Here is a 19,354-nt window from a genome sequence, read left to right as displayed (position 1 = left end):
TTTAAATAGTGGCTTCAACTGCAGTTTGATTCTTTCTTTGTAAACTTCAACCTCCTAATTCTTGACTATCTGAAAATTGTAGACTAGTTTCATAAGAAAAAGATCACCCTTGGCCTGACCAGGTGATAGCACAGTGAATAGAGCATTGGCCTGGGATGCTGAGGAGCCAGATTCGAAACCCAGAGGTCACCAGCTTGAGCACAGGGTCTCTGGCTTGAGCATAGGATCATAGACATGACCACATGGTAGCTGGCTTGAGTCCAAAGGTTGCTGGCTTGAAGCCCAAGGTCACTGGCTTGAGCCCAAGGTTGCTAGCTTGAACAAGAGGTCGCTAGCTCAGCTAGAGTCCCCTGGTCACGGCACATATGAGAAAGCAATCAAGGAACAACTAAGGTGCACAACTATATGTTGATGCTTCTCATCTCTCTTCCTTCCTGTCTGTCCCTGTCTGTCTGTCTGTCTCTCTCTCACTCTCTCTCTACTTCTCTAAAAAAACTAAAAATTAAAATTAAAAATCACCTTTGTTCAAAGACTAGCACACCATTACCTCAAGTGGTCATACCACGTGTGAAGTGAGCACCAGAGCAGGAATGTCAACCAGATGAAGGCAGAACTCGTAAACAGTGCTCCTTTTTCTGTGTCAGCCCTAGGAAGTGGAATAGTGAGGGAGGACCCACTATATCCAAACATGTTCTGTAAGGAATTGGTGGAAATGTCTAATCCAAACCATGCTAGCAGAGCAATATGAATATGCCTAATCATATCCCTGATCAGGCACAAAAGTTACAATGTGCATCCACTGGACTATAATACAAACCTCTGTCCCCACCTCGCTTTGGTCTCCAGGAAACCCTGAGCCACTGCAGCCAGCTGAGTGGATCTGCCCTAATCTTTATCACATTCCTGTCTACTGCCCTGGTTTCCCGTTCTCTTTTTTCCTGGTCTGGAACATTCCCAGTCTCTCCATTTGCAATTGTTCGAGCTAAGTACACAACCTTTATCAAGTGTATGTCTGAGCGTGCTTGGTTTTCTTCAATACTAAATTCCCATGTAAATAACATATTACGCCTAAGAGTAATTTCCTTCTTGAGATGGAGCTTAGTCCTCCCCTGTCTCTGCCATGGTTTACACAGTCAGCAATATAATGATCTGTGGGCAGAAAAGAGCAAAGGGTATATACCTGCTCTACTGTCTGTCATTGAAAACAAGTGGACCTCCCATCTGCATGAGCATCCTTGAGCTCTGACCGCCTCACAGTTCACCAGTGTGGTAGTTCAGCAATGGCCTCAATTTCTCTGCTTTACATTAGACCACTGGTATTTCCCAGTGCTGCCTATAGAAAGAACACTGACCAGTAGAAGGACATGTGTTCTAACGGAACAGTGATCCATACTGTCCAAGCATGGTGGCATTTTAATGTTCTAGTAAAAAAGCAAAATGTCTATCTTCTCTTTTCACAGGTACCTGAGATGTTATTACTGGGCAGTCCGAAGTTTGATTACCATTGGGGGCCTTCCGGAACCGCAAACTTTATTTGAAATTGTTTTTCAACTGCTGAATTTTTTCTTGGGAGTTTTTGTGTTTTCCAGTTTAATTGGTCAGGTAAGTTGAGATGTGAAAATCTAGATACATAACACTGCCACTTTTGAAAAGCTAACGAGTCTTTGTAAACTTTACAGAGGGGAAAAGAATAAAATCTATATGGGGTTTTTTCCAAACTAACTTTTATCTACTTTAATGAATTGGATGAGGGCGTGAATGGGTCACCAGTGCCTTTCGATTTTGAAACTGTTCAGTCCATCAAAAGACTGGTGTGCAATGAATGTCCGATGAGACAGACAGAGAAAGTTCCATTTCTAAATTAACTTCTGTCTTGGCGCTTCCAGAAAAACCTTCAAAAGCTCACTTACGTACTTAAAGTTCAAATATTGTCATGAAATCCCTGGGTAGAATTCAACTTCAGAGGCCTTTGAATGCAGAAGTTAGCAAACACTGTCCAAATTAATTTGATGGAAAAAAAATCATCATTTCATAGCTGTTTATTATGGTATTTCCTTGTGTTCATTCTCAAGGAATTGCAGTCAGGAAAGAAAGGAAAGCAGGTACATAAGTAACTGTTTTAAGGTGCTTGGCATTTGTCAGAGATGGAGCCCAATACCTTTGAGAATTCCCAAATTCACAAGATACTTCCCATGCCCTGTGTTTGAGAGCAAAAACACCACGCTAAAGTCTGTGTGTTGGGTAAAGAGTTCAGTTCACCAAGTGCTTATTCCCACCAGATAAAGAACTGGTTAAACTATTCTTCATAATGTCTGAAGCTAGTCACACAGTCAACACTCAGCTCCTACAGCCGTGAGTGCCGAGGATCCACTATCATAAGTACTGGAGGGGAGTGGGAAACTCTGCGTTCACTCGGGAGAGGGAAGCATCTTGAGAGGTTTCTGGGAGGAGAATGCATTTAAAACATCTTTGAAAACGAAACCAGATGCAATTCAGCACTCACAGATAGGTGGTCTGAGCCGTCAAAAACAGTGCGTGGAGATGGCAGTGGTGAAACACAGGTCCAAGGGACTGGAACGGGCGCCAGAGGGACCAGAGGGGAGGACACTTGGGAAGAAGGTGAGAGATGTGTGCGAGGACAGGATAGTTGAGGGGCTCCGAGTGCTCAGTTAAAGGTGTTCATTTTATCCTGAAAGCAACAGGAAGTTGGCCAGAGGAGGATTTTTTAACAAAGAGATTCAAGAAAGATTAATTAAAATATAATGTAAATTGGAGGAGTTGTACTTTTCTAAAATACAGGTTTTATTATACTTAGGTATGGTGAGGCCAACAGATCAGGATGCAATGGGCATCAAATACGTAGTCTGTTGTACAAACAGGTCCTAGAGGCTGGGTCACATCCCCCCAGCGGGCCACAGGAGGAAGCGGCAGGGAGGGAACAGGTGAGCAGGGTGAGTGGGGTTAGGACCAGTTATTTCAGTCACTTTGTGGGCTCTGAGGTGTAGGAGCTGTCTCTACTTGTCTTGTCCCTGGCCCTGGGGTGATGAGGGCAGGCTGGCAGTGACCAGGAGGGTGAGAACCCAAGAAAGAATGGTTTAGTTTGCATGTGGAGGGTGCACGGCCAGTAAAGTTTTTATATCTCCAGGAATTAGCTACCTTTGCAAGAGGTAGACCCAGATATCAAAGCATTACAACACAGAAGATTAAAAAGCAGGGTTACTACAATGACACAGGGGTAAGGTCACTCCAACCTGAGCGTGGTGACAGAAGAGAGAAAGGTGTATCTATTTAGACCATATTTAGATGCACACCAAGCATTTAGGAACTGTGAGTATAGAATATAATCTTAACAGCTGGGAAGTGGCACTAACAATGATTAGAAACAGCAGGCTGGTGTACAGAGAAGTGCAGTTCAAATTCCACATGTGTAATTTACAGTTGTGTGCTGGAGCCTTAGACTAGAATAGGTGCTGACAGTAAAATCCAACATGGACTTAGCACTTCCTATGTCCACAGCACTTATTATGAGACTAAAAACTATGTCTAGCTCCCGTTCAGTACTCTTTCTCCTCTAAGAACAGTCTTCAAGACAGCAGTGCAATGTCACTAGGGAAATTTGGAATGCAGGCGAGACCCACAACTTGAGGGCTTGACATCTTCATCTTAATAAGACCTTCAGGTGCTTCATAAGCACCTGAAAATTTGGGAAGCAGTGCTTTACACACTGCACCACACCGCCTTCGTATTGAACCTGAGATTGCAGCAGGAACGGGAAGAAACAGCAACTGCTGAAGATGCAGTGCGAGCCCAAGAGGAAGACGAAGGCGGGAGGCAGACATGTGTGCCTGAAACCCTCACAGTGAGTGAAGAGGACAGGGAGAACCATTAGAAATGAAAATAAGAGGGCCTGGGACAGAGCGCCCCTCACACTGCATCCCCGGCTATAACCACACCAAGAGCTGCACATGAACCTGATGATCCCATTGTAACTACAATACTCCCTTCTCTGACCCGGCTCTGCTCACCAACATTTCACCCTCCCTGGGCCCTCGCATGCCACCCTGACTGCAGCATGCGATGGGTTGCATCTACCTCAAATCCTGCCCCACCAAACCCAGCACATGAACCGCTCAGACTACTGTCGTGATAAGTTCTGGGCCTCCAACACAGAGCAATAATGCTTTTAACAGTCCCTGGTTACCAATTTAAAACTCTATTAAATTCCCCAACCAACCCCTGATGTCCCAACGTTCTCACGGCTGGAGATGACTCGGTCCTAATCATCGTTTTTTCAAGAACAGCGTGAAGAAGGGAGACGCGGGAACCGAGGTCGCTGAAGCACGCCTGGAATAGCCCCCGGGAGTGAGGCAGAGGCTGAGAGATGGGTCTTAGGTTTAACTGTCTGCACAGCTGCTCAGCAGACATGCCTGATCAATACAAGAGCCTGGTAACTCTGGAATGGGAAGGCTGAGGAAGGCTTTCCTGAGCCAGACCCCAAGGAATGAGCCGTTCCTCCGTAAGTGGGGAAGGCTTGGCTGCTAGAACGAATGAGCAGAGTCTCCAGTGCGTGGACAAGAGGCGCTGGCTCGCTCTCCATCATAAACCCCCAGTCAGAGCGAATTTACAACCACTTGCTTCCCTCCCTGTGGGAGGAAGAGTCAAGCTGTATATCTCCTTTGTGCTAAGACCTTAGAGATCAGCTTTTAACCTAGAGTGGGTTTTTATGGCTGAGTTATAAACACTTCAGAACAAAAACCAGACAGTCCCTTAAGTACTGTCACAGGAGTAGATGAAGCTTCACTCCTGTGAGTGGGACATGCTGAACACCGTGCTGGTAGCTGGTAGATGGAGGAGGCTGGACTTGATCTGTCTCGGCCACACAAAGGGAAGCGCGGTGGTGGCCGTGCCGTGGTGGATCGGGTCTGTACAGCCCCCACACTGGGCAGTCCGTGAGGAAGGCTTTCAGAGCAAGACTCACCAACACAGACTAGCCACGCTGCCAGGTCATGGCTCGCCTTTCTTTGCACCATCCCTGTGTAAGCACAGGCTGGACAATTTCTTTAAATACCAAGTAACATCTTTGCAGTAACACACGCATTTTCAAAGAATTGTGTGTGTGGTCCTATGCCTTATGTGACTGAATCTTCACAAAAGCTTCATGTGGTAGAAAAGACAGATCTTAGTGTTGCTTATGTCTGGTCAGAATCTGCCCAGTACTTTATGTAAGTGGTTGGAGAGTAAGGATGGGATGTATCGTGTGAGAATTCCCAGTTCAGCCTGGCTGTCAGGACCTCTCCCAGCTCCTCTGCCAAGTGTGGACTGACCATATTTTCGGTTTTAGATGCGGGAAGTCATTGGGGCAGCAACAGCCAATCAGAACAACTTCCGGGCCTGCATGGATCACACCATCGCCTACATGAACACTTACTCCATCCCTAAGAGTGTGCAGAGTCGGGTCCGGACCTGGTATGAGTACACGTGGGACTCTCAGAGGATGCTGGGTAAGCATGGCCAGTGACTACATCCCTGTGAACCATGTTCTGTGATGGGCATTCAAAAAGGAGGAAAGAAGACAAAGTGGATTTGAACAGGAAAGTGAAAACACAACTAAACGATCTCTAAAGCATTAATTGTATTCTATGGGTTATTTTTCTTTAATATCCAATCAACTATGACTTACTGGTCATGCAAACCATGGAAGAGCAAACGCTGAATGTTATTTGATGCCTGCTAGCTGCAGATATTACACACATTTGTCATAGAATTGGGAAAATGGGGTGTCTTTGACCTCTTTTAGGAGACAGGGAAGTGGAGGCCCCTAATAACTTCAGCCAAGTGCGCAGAGCCAGCAGACTCGTAAATGAACATGAGACTCACATCTCTCTGAGAAACCATACTTCTTCCTGCGAAGTCATTGTCTTGCACAGAGCACAAACTCAAACAAGGCACGAGCCTCAGGCCAGTATGCCACAGGGCACCCTGCCTCTTCCAGGAGGCCCTCCGTAATTCATGGTGGTGACTCAGAGTGCAATCACGCAGCAGTTGAAATGATTTCTATGAAACAATATAAAGTAAAAGATAATGGGCTCGTTGACAACAATCAGAGTCAACCTTTAGTTTGCTGCTTCCCATATAGAGAGAGACATTAGTGCCACTGAGAAGCCAGAACAGCCTCCAGAGTGCACGTCAAATGCGATTCTCAGATCACGGTGGTGCGTAACAGTAGACAAGGACCCCGGTTGCTCAGAGTGAGGCCTTTCTCACCTTCCTGCCACTGTCAAGAGACTCAGTCACCGGGAGAGCCTCTCCCCGAATCCGAAAGACCAAGACCACCTCTGGAGCTGAGTGGAGGAAGCACCAGAAGCCCAGCGGCTTCTGTCTCTTCCTAGAGGCCCCTCTCACCCCCAGTGTGGGGGGTCTGAGTCACAGACCTCCACCCAAAGCAAACAGTGACGTTTTTATAGAAAAGATTTTCGTATGTCAAACCAATATCAGAATCAAAATAAGGATATAATATAGCAATTGATCTCTTTTACGTGGGAAAACATCAAAAAATGTTAACTCCAGACACTGGTAGCATACTAGACACTAAGAATGGGCTGTTTTGTTTCTAGAACGCTCTATCCATCTGAAGACCCATCATTTCATTCACAGGTAGAAACTCTCCAATGTAGTCACAGTCTTTGTTGAGTTGATAAGCCAGTAAATAACAATCACTTGAGCCTGACCAGGTGGTGGTAGAGTTGATAGAGCATTGAACTGGGATGCAGAGGACCCAGGTTCGAAACCCCAAAGTCACTGGTTTGAGCGTGGGATCATCCAGCTTGAGTGCGGGCTCACCAGCTTGAGCGCGGGGTCGCTGGCTTGAGTGTGGGATCATAGACATAGCCCCATGGTCACTGGATTGAGCCAAAGGTCGCTGGCTTGAGCAAGGGGTCACTTGCTCTGCTGTAGCCCCGATCAAGGCACATATGAGAAAGCAATCAGTGAACAACTAAAGAGCTGCAACAAAGAACTGATGCTTCTCATTCCTCCCTCTGTCTGTCTGTCCCTATCTGTCCTTCTCTCTATTTCTGTCACAATAAATAAATAAATAAATAAATAAATAAATAAGATTGCTTGAGTCCACTCAGCAGCACATTTCTTCCTTATGGTCCATTCCCAGCTGAGCCGCCCACTGATTATGCCCGATTGGACAAGTCTCTGAGCATTGCTCTATGTTTGTTTCTTCTCTCTGCAAGGCAGGGGCAAGAAACTTACCCTTAGAGTTGTCACAAGAATCAGGTAAGATCGTTAACAGAGCCCTGAGCTCACAGATGCCACACAGTCCTCAGCATCATTTGCCATCCTTGGTCTTTCTTGGTGCCAGTCTGTCTGCTAGCCTTTGCCCCGTGGTCACTAAACTACATCTAAAGTCTCAGCAAACAAGTGTTCTGGTTTCTTCAGCACTGTTATGTAATCACCAGTTAAAGTGATAGTGCTACTGTGACAAGCATGTGTGGCCAATACAAGTCATGAAAATAGAATTTGATGCAGCTGTTAGGAAAAGAATTGGCAGTTTGTTTTTTACTTTTCCACATGGTGATGCTGTTCATTAATTATCCTGCTTTGTGGGTTGATGTGGTTACCTTTATGAAGATGAGTCGGACCTGCTTGAGGCATTGCCCACGATGATGCAGCTAACACTTGCTGTGGACATGAACTTCAACATCATCAGCAAAGTCGACTTGTTCAAGGCAAGTGCCTCTATGATGAGTAGAAATACACTAGCGATTTCTCTGTAAAATCTAAGCTCTACACAGCATTTATGATTTTTTTCCCCTTATGTTTTTGTTAAAACATAACTCAAAATATTCTGGGCCTTGGTCAGGTAACTGAGTTGATTAGAACATCATCCCAGTACACCTGAGTTGCTGGTTTGATCCCTGGCCCGGGCACATACAAGAATTAACCAATGAGTGCAGTAACAGATAGAACAGCAATTTGATGACTTCTCTCTCTTTCTCTCAAATCAATCAATAAAAAAATAATAGTAATAATCTGAAATTAGAGGGTCTCCCTTCAACAGATGACTTTTCCTTTAGAAGCCTCTCTCCCCTAATTAGTCAAAGAGAAAGAGTTCAGGCTATTCCTACGTTGACTTAAATTCCATTGGGCTCTGCTGCTGTGTCTTCCTTCCATTGTGAATGTGCACAGGTGACACTAGACAGACAGGCCCAGGTTACATCGGGACAGCCAGACAGTCAGAGAATCGTGCCTGCTCTTGTCTCCTGTTACAAACGCTTGGGAACTAAACTTTTTAGATGGCCACATTAAAATGTAGAAACTTTTTTTCCTTGAATTTATTGGGCTGATATTGTTTAACAGAATTACACAGGTTTCAGGTGCACAATTCTACAACACTTCATGTTGTATTGTATGTTCACCACCCTAAGACTCGTCTCCTTCTGTCACCATCTACCACCTCCACCTTCCTCCACCTTCCTCATCCCTACCAATTCCAGTCTGTCCTTCCTCCACCTCCCTCACCCCTACCACCCCTACCTTCCTCTACCTCCCTCACCCCTTCCACACCCACCTTCTCCACCTCCCTCACCCCTACCACCTCCATCTTCCTCCACCTCCTTCACCCCTTCCACACCCACCTTCCTCCACCTCCCTCACCCCTACCACCCCCACCTTCCTCCACCCACCTCACCCCTACCACCCCCAACTTCCTCCACCTCCCTCACCCCTAACACCCCCAACTTCCTCCACCTCCCTCACCCCTTCCACCCCTACCTTCCTCCACCTCCCTCACCCCTACCACCTCCACCTTCCTCCACCCACCTCACCCCTACCACCCCCACCTTCCTCCACCCACCTCACCCCTACCACCCCCAACTTCCTCCACCTCCCTCACCCCTTCCACCCCCAACTTCCTCCACCTCCCTCACCCCTTCCACCCCCAACTTCCTCCACCTCCCTCACCCCTACCACCTTCACCTTCCTCCACCTCCCTCACCCCTACCACCTTCTCCTTCCTCCACCTCCCTCACCCCTTCCACCACCACCTTCCTCCACCTCCCTCACCCCTATCACCTTCACCTTCCTCCACCTCCCTCACCCCTACCACCACCACCTTTCTCCACCTCCCTCACCCCTACCACTCCCACCTTTCTCAACCTCCCTCACCCCTACCACCCCCACCTTCCTCCACCTCCCTCACCCCTACCACCCCCACCTTCCTCCACCCCCCTCACCCCTTCCACCCTCACCTTCCTCCACCTCCCTCACCCCTACTACCCCCACCTTCCTCCACCTTCCTCACCCCTACCACCCCCACCTTCCTCCACCTCCCTCACCCCTACCACCTCCACCTTCCTCCACCACCCTCACCCCTACCACCCCCACCACCCCCACCTGCCTCCACCTCCCTCACCCCTACCACCTCCACCTTCCTCCACCTCCCTCACCCCCTACCACCCCAATCTTCCTCCACCTCCCTCATCGGCCATCCACCTCCCCACCAAATTCATCACACTGTTGTCCATGCCCATGAGTTTTTCAAATATAGAGGCTTTAAAAAATGCATAACAAAAAAAGTTTTAACCTTTCAAATGTTTTTTTTACTACCCTTTTCTTAAACTTACACTGGATGTGAGTGTTTCTCATCCAACAGCTGAGTCTGCTTGGAACACTCACTGACCCATCTATTTAATTCATTTGTTTGCAGACATCAAGTTCCTACTGTGTTTTAGGCACCATTTCAGCCACTGAGAATACAAGATTCTAAAACAAATACTAGCACACAGGAGCTTAAATTCCAAAGGAGGAGAATGAAAAATAAACATAAGTGTGTGGAGGTGACAATGCCATGAGCAAAGGGAAAGAGTGTGAGAGGATGAGGGTGGTGCCGTCATAGTGAAGTGCACTGAGCTCTTGATCAGGGCCAGGCGAGGCAGTGAGCCCCACAGACTGGGGGGGGGGGGCACAGGAGGAGGGGCACCGGAAGACCTGCTCTGGAGACCAGAGCCAAGGCAGAGGGACGGGGAGGATGGGAGGCTGACACTGGGGGCAAGTGTGGGGGCTGTGGATGCCAGCCAGCCTCAGTGCAGAAACCTGATGGTCCTCTGGTGCAAAGCCCACTGGGGGTCCTAAGCCGAAGGTGACCTCTTTGAGATCAGTTGGAAAAATATCAACCTTCCTGCCAGGTGGAAAGCAAACCAGAGGAAGGCCCACTGGAGTTATTATAACCAACCCTCTGTGCCAGAGGTGACAGTGACCAGACCCAGAAGTGGCAAAGCCGAACTGTTAGGAAATGACTGAATATTGGATGGACTAGCAAGAGAGAGCCCAAGGTTTTGCTCTTCAATGGTGTGCAGGGCGGGAGAGAGGAAAGAGTCCAGGTGACGCCAAGGCTCTGAACCTCAGGGACAGGAAGAATAGGGATGTCACTTGCAAAGAAGGAAGTCACCCCACGTCAAGGTAGCCCATGACTCTGTGGGGCACTCGTGTGGGGTTCGTCTCCTGGGGCTTTTTTCTCCATATATCCCGTCCTAGTTGTCCATCAAGATTGATGAAAATATAAACCGTGTGATTTAAAATTGGAAGATGACACAAAGCAAAAAGAAATGGTTTAAAATATGTTAGATTACAAGATTTCAAATTAACTGAATAGTCTGAACGTTGAGAAAAGCCAAGATTAAGTTCAGCAGGCACAAAAGTCAAATTCTGGATTTAGTCTAAAAATAAAATATTACAAATATAAAGAGAGCCATAGTTAGTTTCATAACAACTTTTTTAGACCTGAGGGTTTTCGTTGACCTCAAACTCCATATGAGCCAACAGACTTATGTATGATTATCATCCTATATTTTATTGTAATATTGATTTTTCTTGATTGTTATAACTACATCTGGATTAGCATATCACATTGCAAATAATAATTTTTAAGAAGGACTTTGAAAAATTGGAGAATGTTCCAGCTAAGGGGATGAGAAGTAGGGGTTGAGTAGGAGACCAAGGTCAGAAATAGTGAAAGGATGCTCCTATAAATAAACTCATTCCATGGTGACACAGATCATAACAACGGTTTCTCCTAGTGGGGGTGGGGGTGGGGACACTGACTAGGAAAAGGTATAAGGGCCCCTTACAGGTGATAGAATTTCGTTTTTGTCTTGCTATGGAAGTTACATGGTGCGTGCATTTGTCAAAATTGATCCAACTGTCCCTTAAAATTTGTGTATTTCACTGCATATATATGATTCTTCAACTTAAAAAAAAAAAAACCAACGAATGGTCTCAAAGAAAGGTGTAGAGATGTCAAGGGTGTTCAGTGGAGCCATGGTCAATATGCAGTTTTCCAACCTGTTGGAGGGCAGCCGGCAGCCACTGAGAAGCGTGAATCACGTAAGTGAGTCACAGGAAGCACATAAAACAGAAGAGAAAACAAGAGTGCCTCGCACATGAATGTGGTAGGCTTTCTGTTTTACAATGTTTGTTTCTGTTACCTACCTTCAAACACATGCACACACATGTGTAAACATCTGGGTTCCTATAGGTTGTGGTCAAAAACAGGTATGAAAGCTACAAGGCTACACTATTTTAACAGTACTTTCAAATGTTATAAAACTTTTTATACCTTCATGACTAGCTTCACTGAGAATAAGTGACTACAATTGGCTCTTTTATTAAAGAAGAAAACCTTAAATTTTATACCAATGACTTTTGGGGGATTATCTCTGATTTGGGCAGTTATCAATTTCCAGCCTCAGAGTTTTCTTTTTCCTTTGTTTTTGCATATATTTTTGGGGAACTCTTTAAAATCAGCAACATCTGACTGAGAGAAAAGGTTAAATCTTCACGTCTTGCAAGAGTTGTGCATAATGTTGAAATTATTCTCTCCTGACATTTCCGTTCAAGATGCGGTTCCTTCCAGAAGGAGCCCACTTTCCATTTATATTCCTGTTAGATGAAAAAAGTTGGTTTTCTTCTAGAGCCAAACAAAGTAGAAAACAAGCAGGTACGGTATCTTCCTAAATGTATTTTTGTGCAATCTCAGTGGTTTGCTTATACACATTTGTTATTTTCTTAGGGAGGTTTAGGCCCAGGAGTAATCCTTCATGCTTAGCTCATAAAGTCTCCCCAGTTGACTCTTGTGCTGTTTCTGGGAGAGTCACACACTTTCCCTAGAATTGTGTGTTCTGCTAGTGCACAAAGCGGGATAGTGCACATGTGTGCAGGAAGAGGGCTCCGGCATCAACAGCAAGCAGGGGAGGCTCCCGGGCAGAGGCTTATGGCTGGGGCGTTGTGCCCACCTCACAGACCGAGAGTTCTCTGACCCCAAGCACTGTGGTCACAGATATGAATCTGTGGGTGAGGGCAATGCCGTGGACACAGGCACCTGGGAGGAAGGACAGACAGACAGGGCAGCATGGTTCTCGCTCTACGAAGACAGGACACGGGCTAGATTATCCAGGGCCAGCAGAGGAGGGTGACTACCAGCCATTGAAAAGCTCCACATCTTGGGTTCTTTCTGAGAATGAATCCTCCATATCTTCCGAGGGCGGGCAGGAGGAGAGGGAGAAAAGGAGAGAGAGCAGGACCGGAGGCTGGCAGACACATTTAGTGTCTTTCCTTCTTCCAGGCTAGGGCAGACAGGTAACTGTCAATCACGTAACTCACAGATACCTGTGTTAGGATGTCCTGAATAGTTTAGGTCTACATCTGGGGCCTTCAGTCAGAAATCCCAGCAGGATTTCCCCCTCTGTAAACTTCAACATGTGCACAGATGTGGTGGGATCTGTTGGCAACGCAGCTCCAGAGAATGCATCGCACTAAATAATCCTGCTTCAGCTTCTCCACAAGGCATGTCTGTCGCTTCAGTTTTGCGTTATATTCAAGTTTTTAAAAAATGCCCAAAAGCAAGAATGTGCTTCTGTTCCTTTCCTGCTACCCCTGAGAAATGTGTCTGTGGCGTAGGGGAACAGTGAGTGTGGCACAATGCTTTGGCAAAGGTCACATAAGGAATGCCAGGGTGTCGTTAATCATAATGGGGACAATGTCACGTGAGGGTTGTCCATGCTGTCCATGACCCTTCAGTCCCTGCAACACTATCCCATATACCTAGGTGCACCCAATTCTTTTTCTTTCTTTTTAACTTTTTTTTTTTTAAGATTTATTGATTTTAGAGAGAGGAGAGAGAGGGAGAGATAAAGGGGATAGGAGTGGGAAACAACAACTCATAGTTGCTTCTCATACATACTTTGACCAGGCAAGCCTGGGGTTTTGATCTGGCATCCTCAGCATTCCAGGTTGATTCTTTATCCACTGAGCCACCACAGGTCAGGCAAGGGTGCACCCAATTCTTACATGGCCCTGTATCAGGGTTCTGCAGAGACACAGACCAGTAGCTTGTGCAGGGAGAGAGAAAGACAGGTCTATATCCGGATTGGCTCACGCAGCCATGGGGGCGGAGGCCCTGGGAAGGGCTGAGGCTGCAGCTTGAGTCCAGGGCATCTAGAAGCAGAGCTCCCTCTTCCTCACAGAAGTCAGTCTTCTTCCTCTTAAGGCCTTCAACCAACTAGATGAGGCCCACCCACACCATGGAGCAGGCTGTGCTTTAAATCATCAAAGTTTGATGGTTTAAATGTGAATCCCATCTAAAAGTACATTCTTAGGGACACTTAGACAGTGGTACAGATATCTGAGTGCCATGGCCTGGCCGGGTGGACACAGAATTAGCCCTGAGAGCCTCCAATCCTGGTCAGAGCTGCAGAGCTGTGTGGGACACAGTCCAGTCAATGACAGCAGACAAGCTGTCGCTAACCCCAAATTTTTTAAAACAGATCAATGTAATCTTCTGAAAAACAGTCTTAGCAGCTGTTTCTTGAGCTCTGACTGTGCACTATGCTGCACTAACTGGCTCGTTACCGTCTCCTGAGTAATCCTCATAGCCAGCCTCTGACTAGGTAGATCATACACATCCCATTATAAGACAGTGCAGCCACTCAGCTGGCTGCGGCCATGGGACTCCAAGCACTCAGACGGGGCATGCGCACAGCCCACACACGTCACCACTCTGCGAGGCCGCCTCCCGGGTCCCACCAGCCCACCTGGGTAGGTGCTGGGATGCTGAGACCGGGGAAGGTTCCTGTGCCACAGAACACTGCGAGTTCCAGCCGGTCCTCTGTGATTTCATAGGCTGAGACTTGGCTCGTCCATTAATTTCACACCCTGATCCTTAATCCACACACTTCACTCCTTTCCCGCTAAGAAAAGACCCTCAAGCTCGTATTTCTTGTATTTTGTTTCCCTCTTAATCAAAGAACGTAGAATTAGAGACACAGATTCTCTTTTTACTAAATTGTGGCTAATTAGTAAGATCTGCTGCTTCCACATGGGGTGATCAGAGTTTCCAAAGAGCTTGGTGAGGAAGTGTCAAATTAGAATTTTTTTTTTCATAGAAATCATTCTCTTCTTTGCAGATGGAATCTATATATTCCAGCCCAAGCTCAGGTATTAAGCTAATAGTGTGTGATGCATTTCTATGGGAAGTTTCCCCTCCTTTCTGATGATTTATTTTAGTTTTGACTTTTAAACATGTTTTATCAAGTTAAAGCTAGGGAAGCCACATTCTGCCTCCCTCTCCCAGGAAGTCGCCAGAGAAATCACCAGAAGTGGGAGACAATGTGATGAAAGCTCTACTGCGCCACCTCGTGGCTGGCATTAAAACCGCACCCTTTAAACTGAGAAAGAGCCCGCGGCCTGATGGGGGAACAGAGGCCCATAGGTGCCAGCACAGGATGGACGGTGGGCATCCGCAGCCTGGCCAGCGAACCAGAGTCTCGCCCTCCGCTGCTCTGGGGAAAGCGCAGAACCCACCCTGAGCGGGCTTCAGTGTGCATGGTTGGTGGCATGGACCCTGGAAAGCCATGTTGTGGCAAAGGAACGGTTTCTGCCTCTCACACATCACACATGCCAGAGCATTCCAGGGGCACTTGCTCAGTTTCATCCTTACTGATTTTAGTTTTTACACAGTTGGTATCAGTCATAAACATTGTGACTAGACTTTTTAAAAGTATGTATTTTGAACAATGCGCCACAACCCAAGTGAACACTCACCTTCACCTCCTGGGCAGGTGCTCTGCCTAGAGCACTAAAGGGGCACCTCAGATACTCACACCCAGTACCCATGATGCACTGCCCCCCATGGCCAGGACAGCTCTAAAAAAAATAAGGCCTCATCCTTGGTCAGTGTGTGATGATTAAGTGACTGAGGTCACATGCAGTGCTCATGTTGTGCATAGTGGATAGAAAGTCATGTTGCCTTTAATGTTTTCCCTGAGGAATAAAACGATTCCATCACAGGGGAGTTTCTACACAGGTAAATTCAGGCTGTTCATCAGAGGATGGGTCACATTCATTCTCAGGGTTCTGGCAAACTGGTGACTTCCCTCTCTGAACCGTGTGATGCTAAACCTCCTAAAAATGGAATTATTGTCAGTGCCCAAGGAAACTTTGATAGAGATGACTGTTATCAGTGTGTGCAAACATTGAGTGTATGGTCAGGTCCCATACCACTTAGAATTCAGTAAATTGTGACATTATTTACTTTGCAAATGATTGCCCCCTGTTGGCTGCTGCTCCCTACAGCATCCAGTCATAGCCTGACTTACAAGTCAATGGCTCGGGCGGCTGGGTGCAGAGTTCCCTGTCTGAACGTGTCACCTGCCATTTGTTTGAGGAGAATGGAGTGTAAGATGGAGCAAAACATGTCCCTGAAGACCCTTGTTTATACAGGACGATGACTTAAAGTCACAGTGAGTTATAAATTACTGACCGTCTTAAGCTCTATTCCAAGGAAACTGAAACGAGCCTAGAAAGGTAGAGATTCTACAGGTGAACTTTACTACCTTCACAGTTGTGCTCCAAGCCTGCCATTAAAGAACTTCCTGGACATAGGAGCTACCATCTAACTTCTGGGTTATGTTTTGAATAAAAGTAGAATTTCTCCCAACACTACTCAAATCTCCAGAATTCTTATTCAAATCTGCAGCACAACACATAGTTTTTGGACACCAATAAATTTCCTAGTGTTGAAAATGGAGTGCTGTCCAACCGTTTCCTTTCTTTTTTTTTTTTTTGTATTTTTCTGAAGTTGGAAACAGGGAGGCACAGTCAGACAGACTCCCACATGCACCCAACCGGGATCCACCTGGCATGCCCACCAGGGGGCGCTGCTCTGCCCATCTAAAGCGTTGCTCTGTTGCAACCAGAGCCATTCTAGCGCCTGAGGCAGAGGCCATGGAGCCATGGAGCTGTCCCCAGTGCCCGGGCCATCTTTGCTCCAGTGGAGCCTCGGCTGCGGGAGGGGAAAAGAGAGACAGAGAAGAAGGAGAGGGGGAGGGGTGGAGAAGCAGATGGGCACCTCTCCTGTGTGCCTTGGCCGGGAATCGAACCCGGGACTCCTACACACCAGGCCAACGCTCTACCACTGAGCCAACCGGCCAGGGCCTACAGTTTCCTTTCTTACATCAGACCACCATGCCTCCAGCCCTGGTGAGATTGGGGGTACAGAAATGAATAATACACAAATCTACCCTCAAGTTGCTCAGAATGTAGATTTAAACACACACACACACACACACACACACACAGTCGTGATAGTCTTCCTCCAACACCTATTTCACCCATGACCTTAGGGAAACAATCAAAGGGCTTTCTGTCTCCAGTTCCCACATCTAAAAGAAAGAGTTAGACCCTGACCGAATAGCTCAGTTGGTGAGAGCTTCATTCTGAAGTGCAGAAGTTACCGGTTCAATCCTCAGTCACACACAGGAACAGATTGATGTTTCTCTCTTTCTCTCTCTCTCTCTCTCTCTCCTTCTACCTCCCTTCCTCTCTCTCTAAAATCAATAAATAAATATAAATTTAAATAAATAAAAAAAATCAGCAGTGATAACAAGATCTTTTTTTTTTTTCTGAAGTTGGAAACGGGGAGGCAGTCAGACTCCCGCATGCGCCCGACCAGGATCCACCCGGCACTCCCACCAGGGGGCGATGCTCTGCCCATCTAGGGCATTGCTCTGTTGCAACCAGGGCCATTCTAGCGCCTGAGGCGGAGGCCACAGAGCCATCCTCAGCACCTGGGCCAACTTTTGCTCCAATGGAGCCTTGGCTGTGGGAGGGGAAGAGAGAGACAGAGAGGAAGGAGAGGGGGAGGGGTGGAGAAGCAGATAGGCGCTTCTCCTGTGTGCCCTGGCTGGGAATCACACTCCTGCACACCAGGCCAACGCTCTACCACTGAGCCAACCGGCCGGGGCGATAACAAGATCTTAATTAACACCAGGCCTCTTAGGTTGTTTGGAAGAATGAAACAGGTCAAGATAAAAAAAAAATAGTAAACTTTAAGGCAAATGTTTATGTTAATATAATGTTGATGTTAACTCTTACACAGTGACTCCCACTCAGTAGAAAAGGGGGTGTTTATGAAACAATGCCTAGGCACTGACTTTCTCTGTGTCAGAAACCTCCTCACCGACATCGGCCCAGGAAACACAGCTGCATTCCGAGGACGGAATGCTAGCCCCAGGACGTGATGTTTTTAATCATACAGCAATAGAGCAATGTGTATCTCAAGAAAATGATCATTTGCCAAGAGGGGGAAAAAAGATAATTGTTTTCAAACACATCATAAAATATAATGACTCCATAACCCAAACTTCATTTCACTAAGCCTGAGAACCAATGAGGAGGAGTTTGTCCTAAACCTCCGCAGCCCGAAGGCCAGTGGCATCTGTCCACACAGCCATCGTTAAGGGATAGACCACTTAATAGATAAAATTTGAATCATCAGTTTTTATTACACACAGCTGCTATGCTCTGTGTGTATGATTGGATATGGCAATTATGTTAATGAAAATTCGTATTTAAAACTGTTCAAATGCTTTTCTGAGGAAAGCCAAGCTATCAGCTGAAAGCTGTCCGTGTAGGTACTGCTGGGATAGCATGGGGGGGGGGGGGGCGCTGGTTCTGTCTAACACTTTGCACTGATGGGGTCCCCCTGCTGTGCTCTCTGCCAGAAGTGAAAGGTGTCCTGTAACCCCCCACACACAAACGGGACTGCACCTCCAGACAATCCTGGGATGTGCCTTTCACTTCATTATTGTTAAAGTTGATAAAAACTCATGTCTCCTCAGTTCTTCTCCCCAGATCCATCCTTCTCCCTTCCTCCCCAGTGTGGCCACAAGGGCGATTTTTGAGGGTACCCTTCTGGTCCGCACTTTTATCATTTCACTTGGTATCCATGTAAACGTCTAGAACAGCCTATAGGATTTGGTGTCATTTCTTCACAGTTGGAATTATACTAAATATATTCGGTGCCCTGCACTGGTGCAGGCCACACTCTTTGTTGAGTCCAACCCTACCTTTATCTAGAGAAAGAGGAGAGATCTGGTTTCCTTATTGTAGCCACTCTATGGGGGTTTGAATCTACAAATCTTTAGTGTCTTTGTCTGTCCTACGCATCCTCCAATGACTGGAATGTGCTGTGTGACACATGAGCAGCACCTAGAGCCCCCATTTCTTCCACCCCCACTCTCAGGCAGAAGCAAACCCCTGCTCTCAAGTGTCAAGTATTTACCCGGATGTGCCATGCCATGATTCACTTCTACTGTCAGTCACACCTTCTCTGTTTACATCAAATGTCCTCCCAACTAGACTTATCCTCTTTTGTCTCTCCTCACTGCGGGAGTGGGGTATCGGGTCTTGCTCACAGCAGCTCCTCGTCACACCCTGGGGGACTGTTTAAGGAGGTATGCCTGGGCGAGGAGACCTGGCCTCATTTCTTTCCTGGGTCACCAAAAGTTGTACTTTCGCAAGTAAATGTGTAAGATTCTAACAGTAAGATCATCGGACTGCCTCTCTCAAATGGCTACTTGAAGATACTTCCATCGTAAATGACTAACTTTCCTTATCAATCAAGCGACCCCGAGGTCTAAATTTCATATGGATCTAGGTCAGGGTTTCACAGCTGACATCATTACAGAAAACTGGAGAGTGTGAAGGGAATGAGAGCCCAGTCACAAACCTCTTCTTCCTCTGCTCCTGACCATGATCCACTCTCTATAAAATCATAATCCCCCGAGGGACGGGCAGGGCCGGCCACAGGAAGAAAGCTGCCATGTGTAGGCAGCTTGGGGAGGAAAAGGAAAATATCTGATGAAAACAAAAGATTCAAATCCAGTAGAGAAAGAGAGATTTTTAAAGTGTCTCTAGACTTCTACTTAGCTTGTTATATAGATAAATTATCATTATTTGGACAGAATACAAATACAAACATATATCCTAACAAATCAAATATGTTTCTTAG

General features: G+C 46.7%; 1 protein-coding gene across 1 annotated transcript in view; it reads left to right on the top strand.

Moving 5' to 3' along the window:
* Positions 1–19,354, top strand: part of CNGB3 (cyclic nucleotide gated channel subunit beta 3) — a 133,580-nt gene that overhangs the window by 83,196 nt on the left and 31,030 nt on the right. Inside the window, exons 11-13 of the mRNA XM_066264697.1 lie at positions 1,461–1,602; positions 5,342–5,501; positions 7,639–7,736. Of these exons, the coding sequence (XP_066120794.1) occupies positions 1,461–1,602; positions 5,342–5,501; positions 7,639–7,736 (400 nt within the window). The remainder of the gene's footprint in view (positions 1–1,460; positions 1,603–5,341; positions 5,502–7,638; positions 7,737–19,354) is intronic.

This window comes from Saccopteryx bilineata, chromosome 3 (genome assembly GCF_036850765.1).
Source record: "Saccopteryx bilineata isolate mSacBil1 chromosome 3, mSacBil1_pri_phased_curated, whole genome shotgun sequence".
Classification (NCBI taxonomy): domain Eukaryota; kingdom Metazoa; phylum Chordata; class Mammalia; order Chiroptera; family Emballonuridae; genus Saccopteryx; species Saccopteryx bilineata.
The sequence above is the reverse complement of the archived record's forward strand: the minus strand, read 5'-3'. Positions and strand labels throughout refer to the sequence as shown.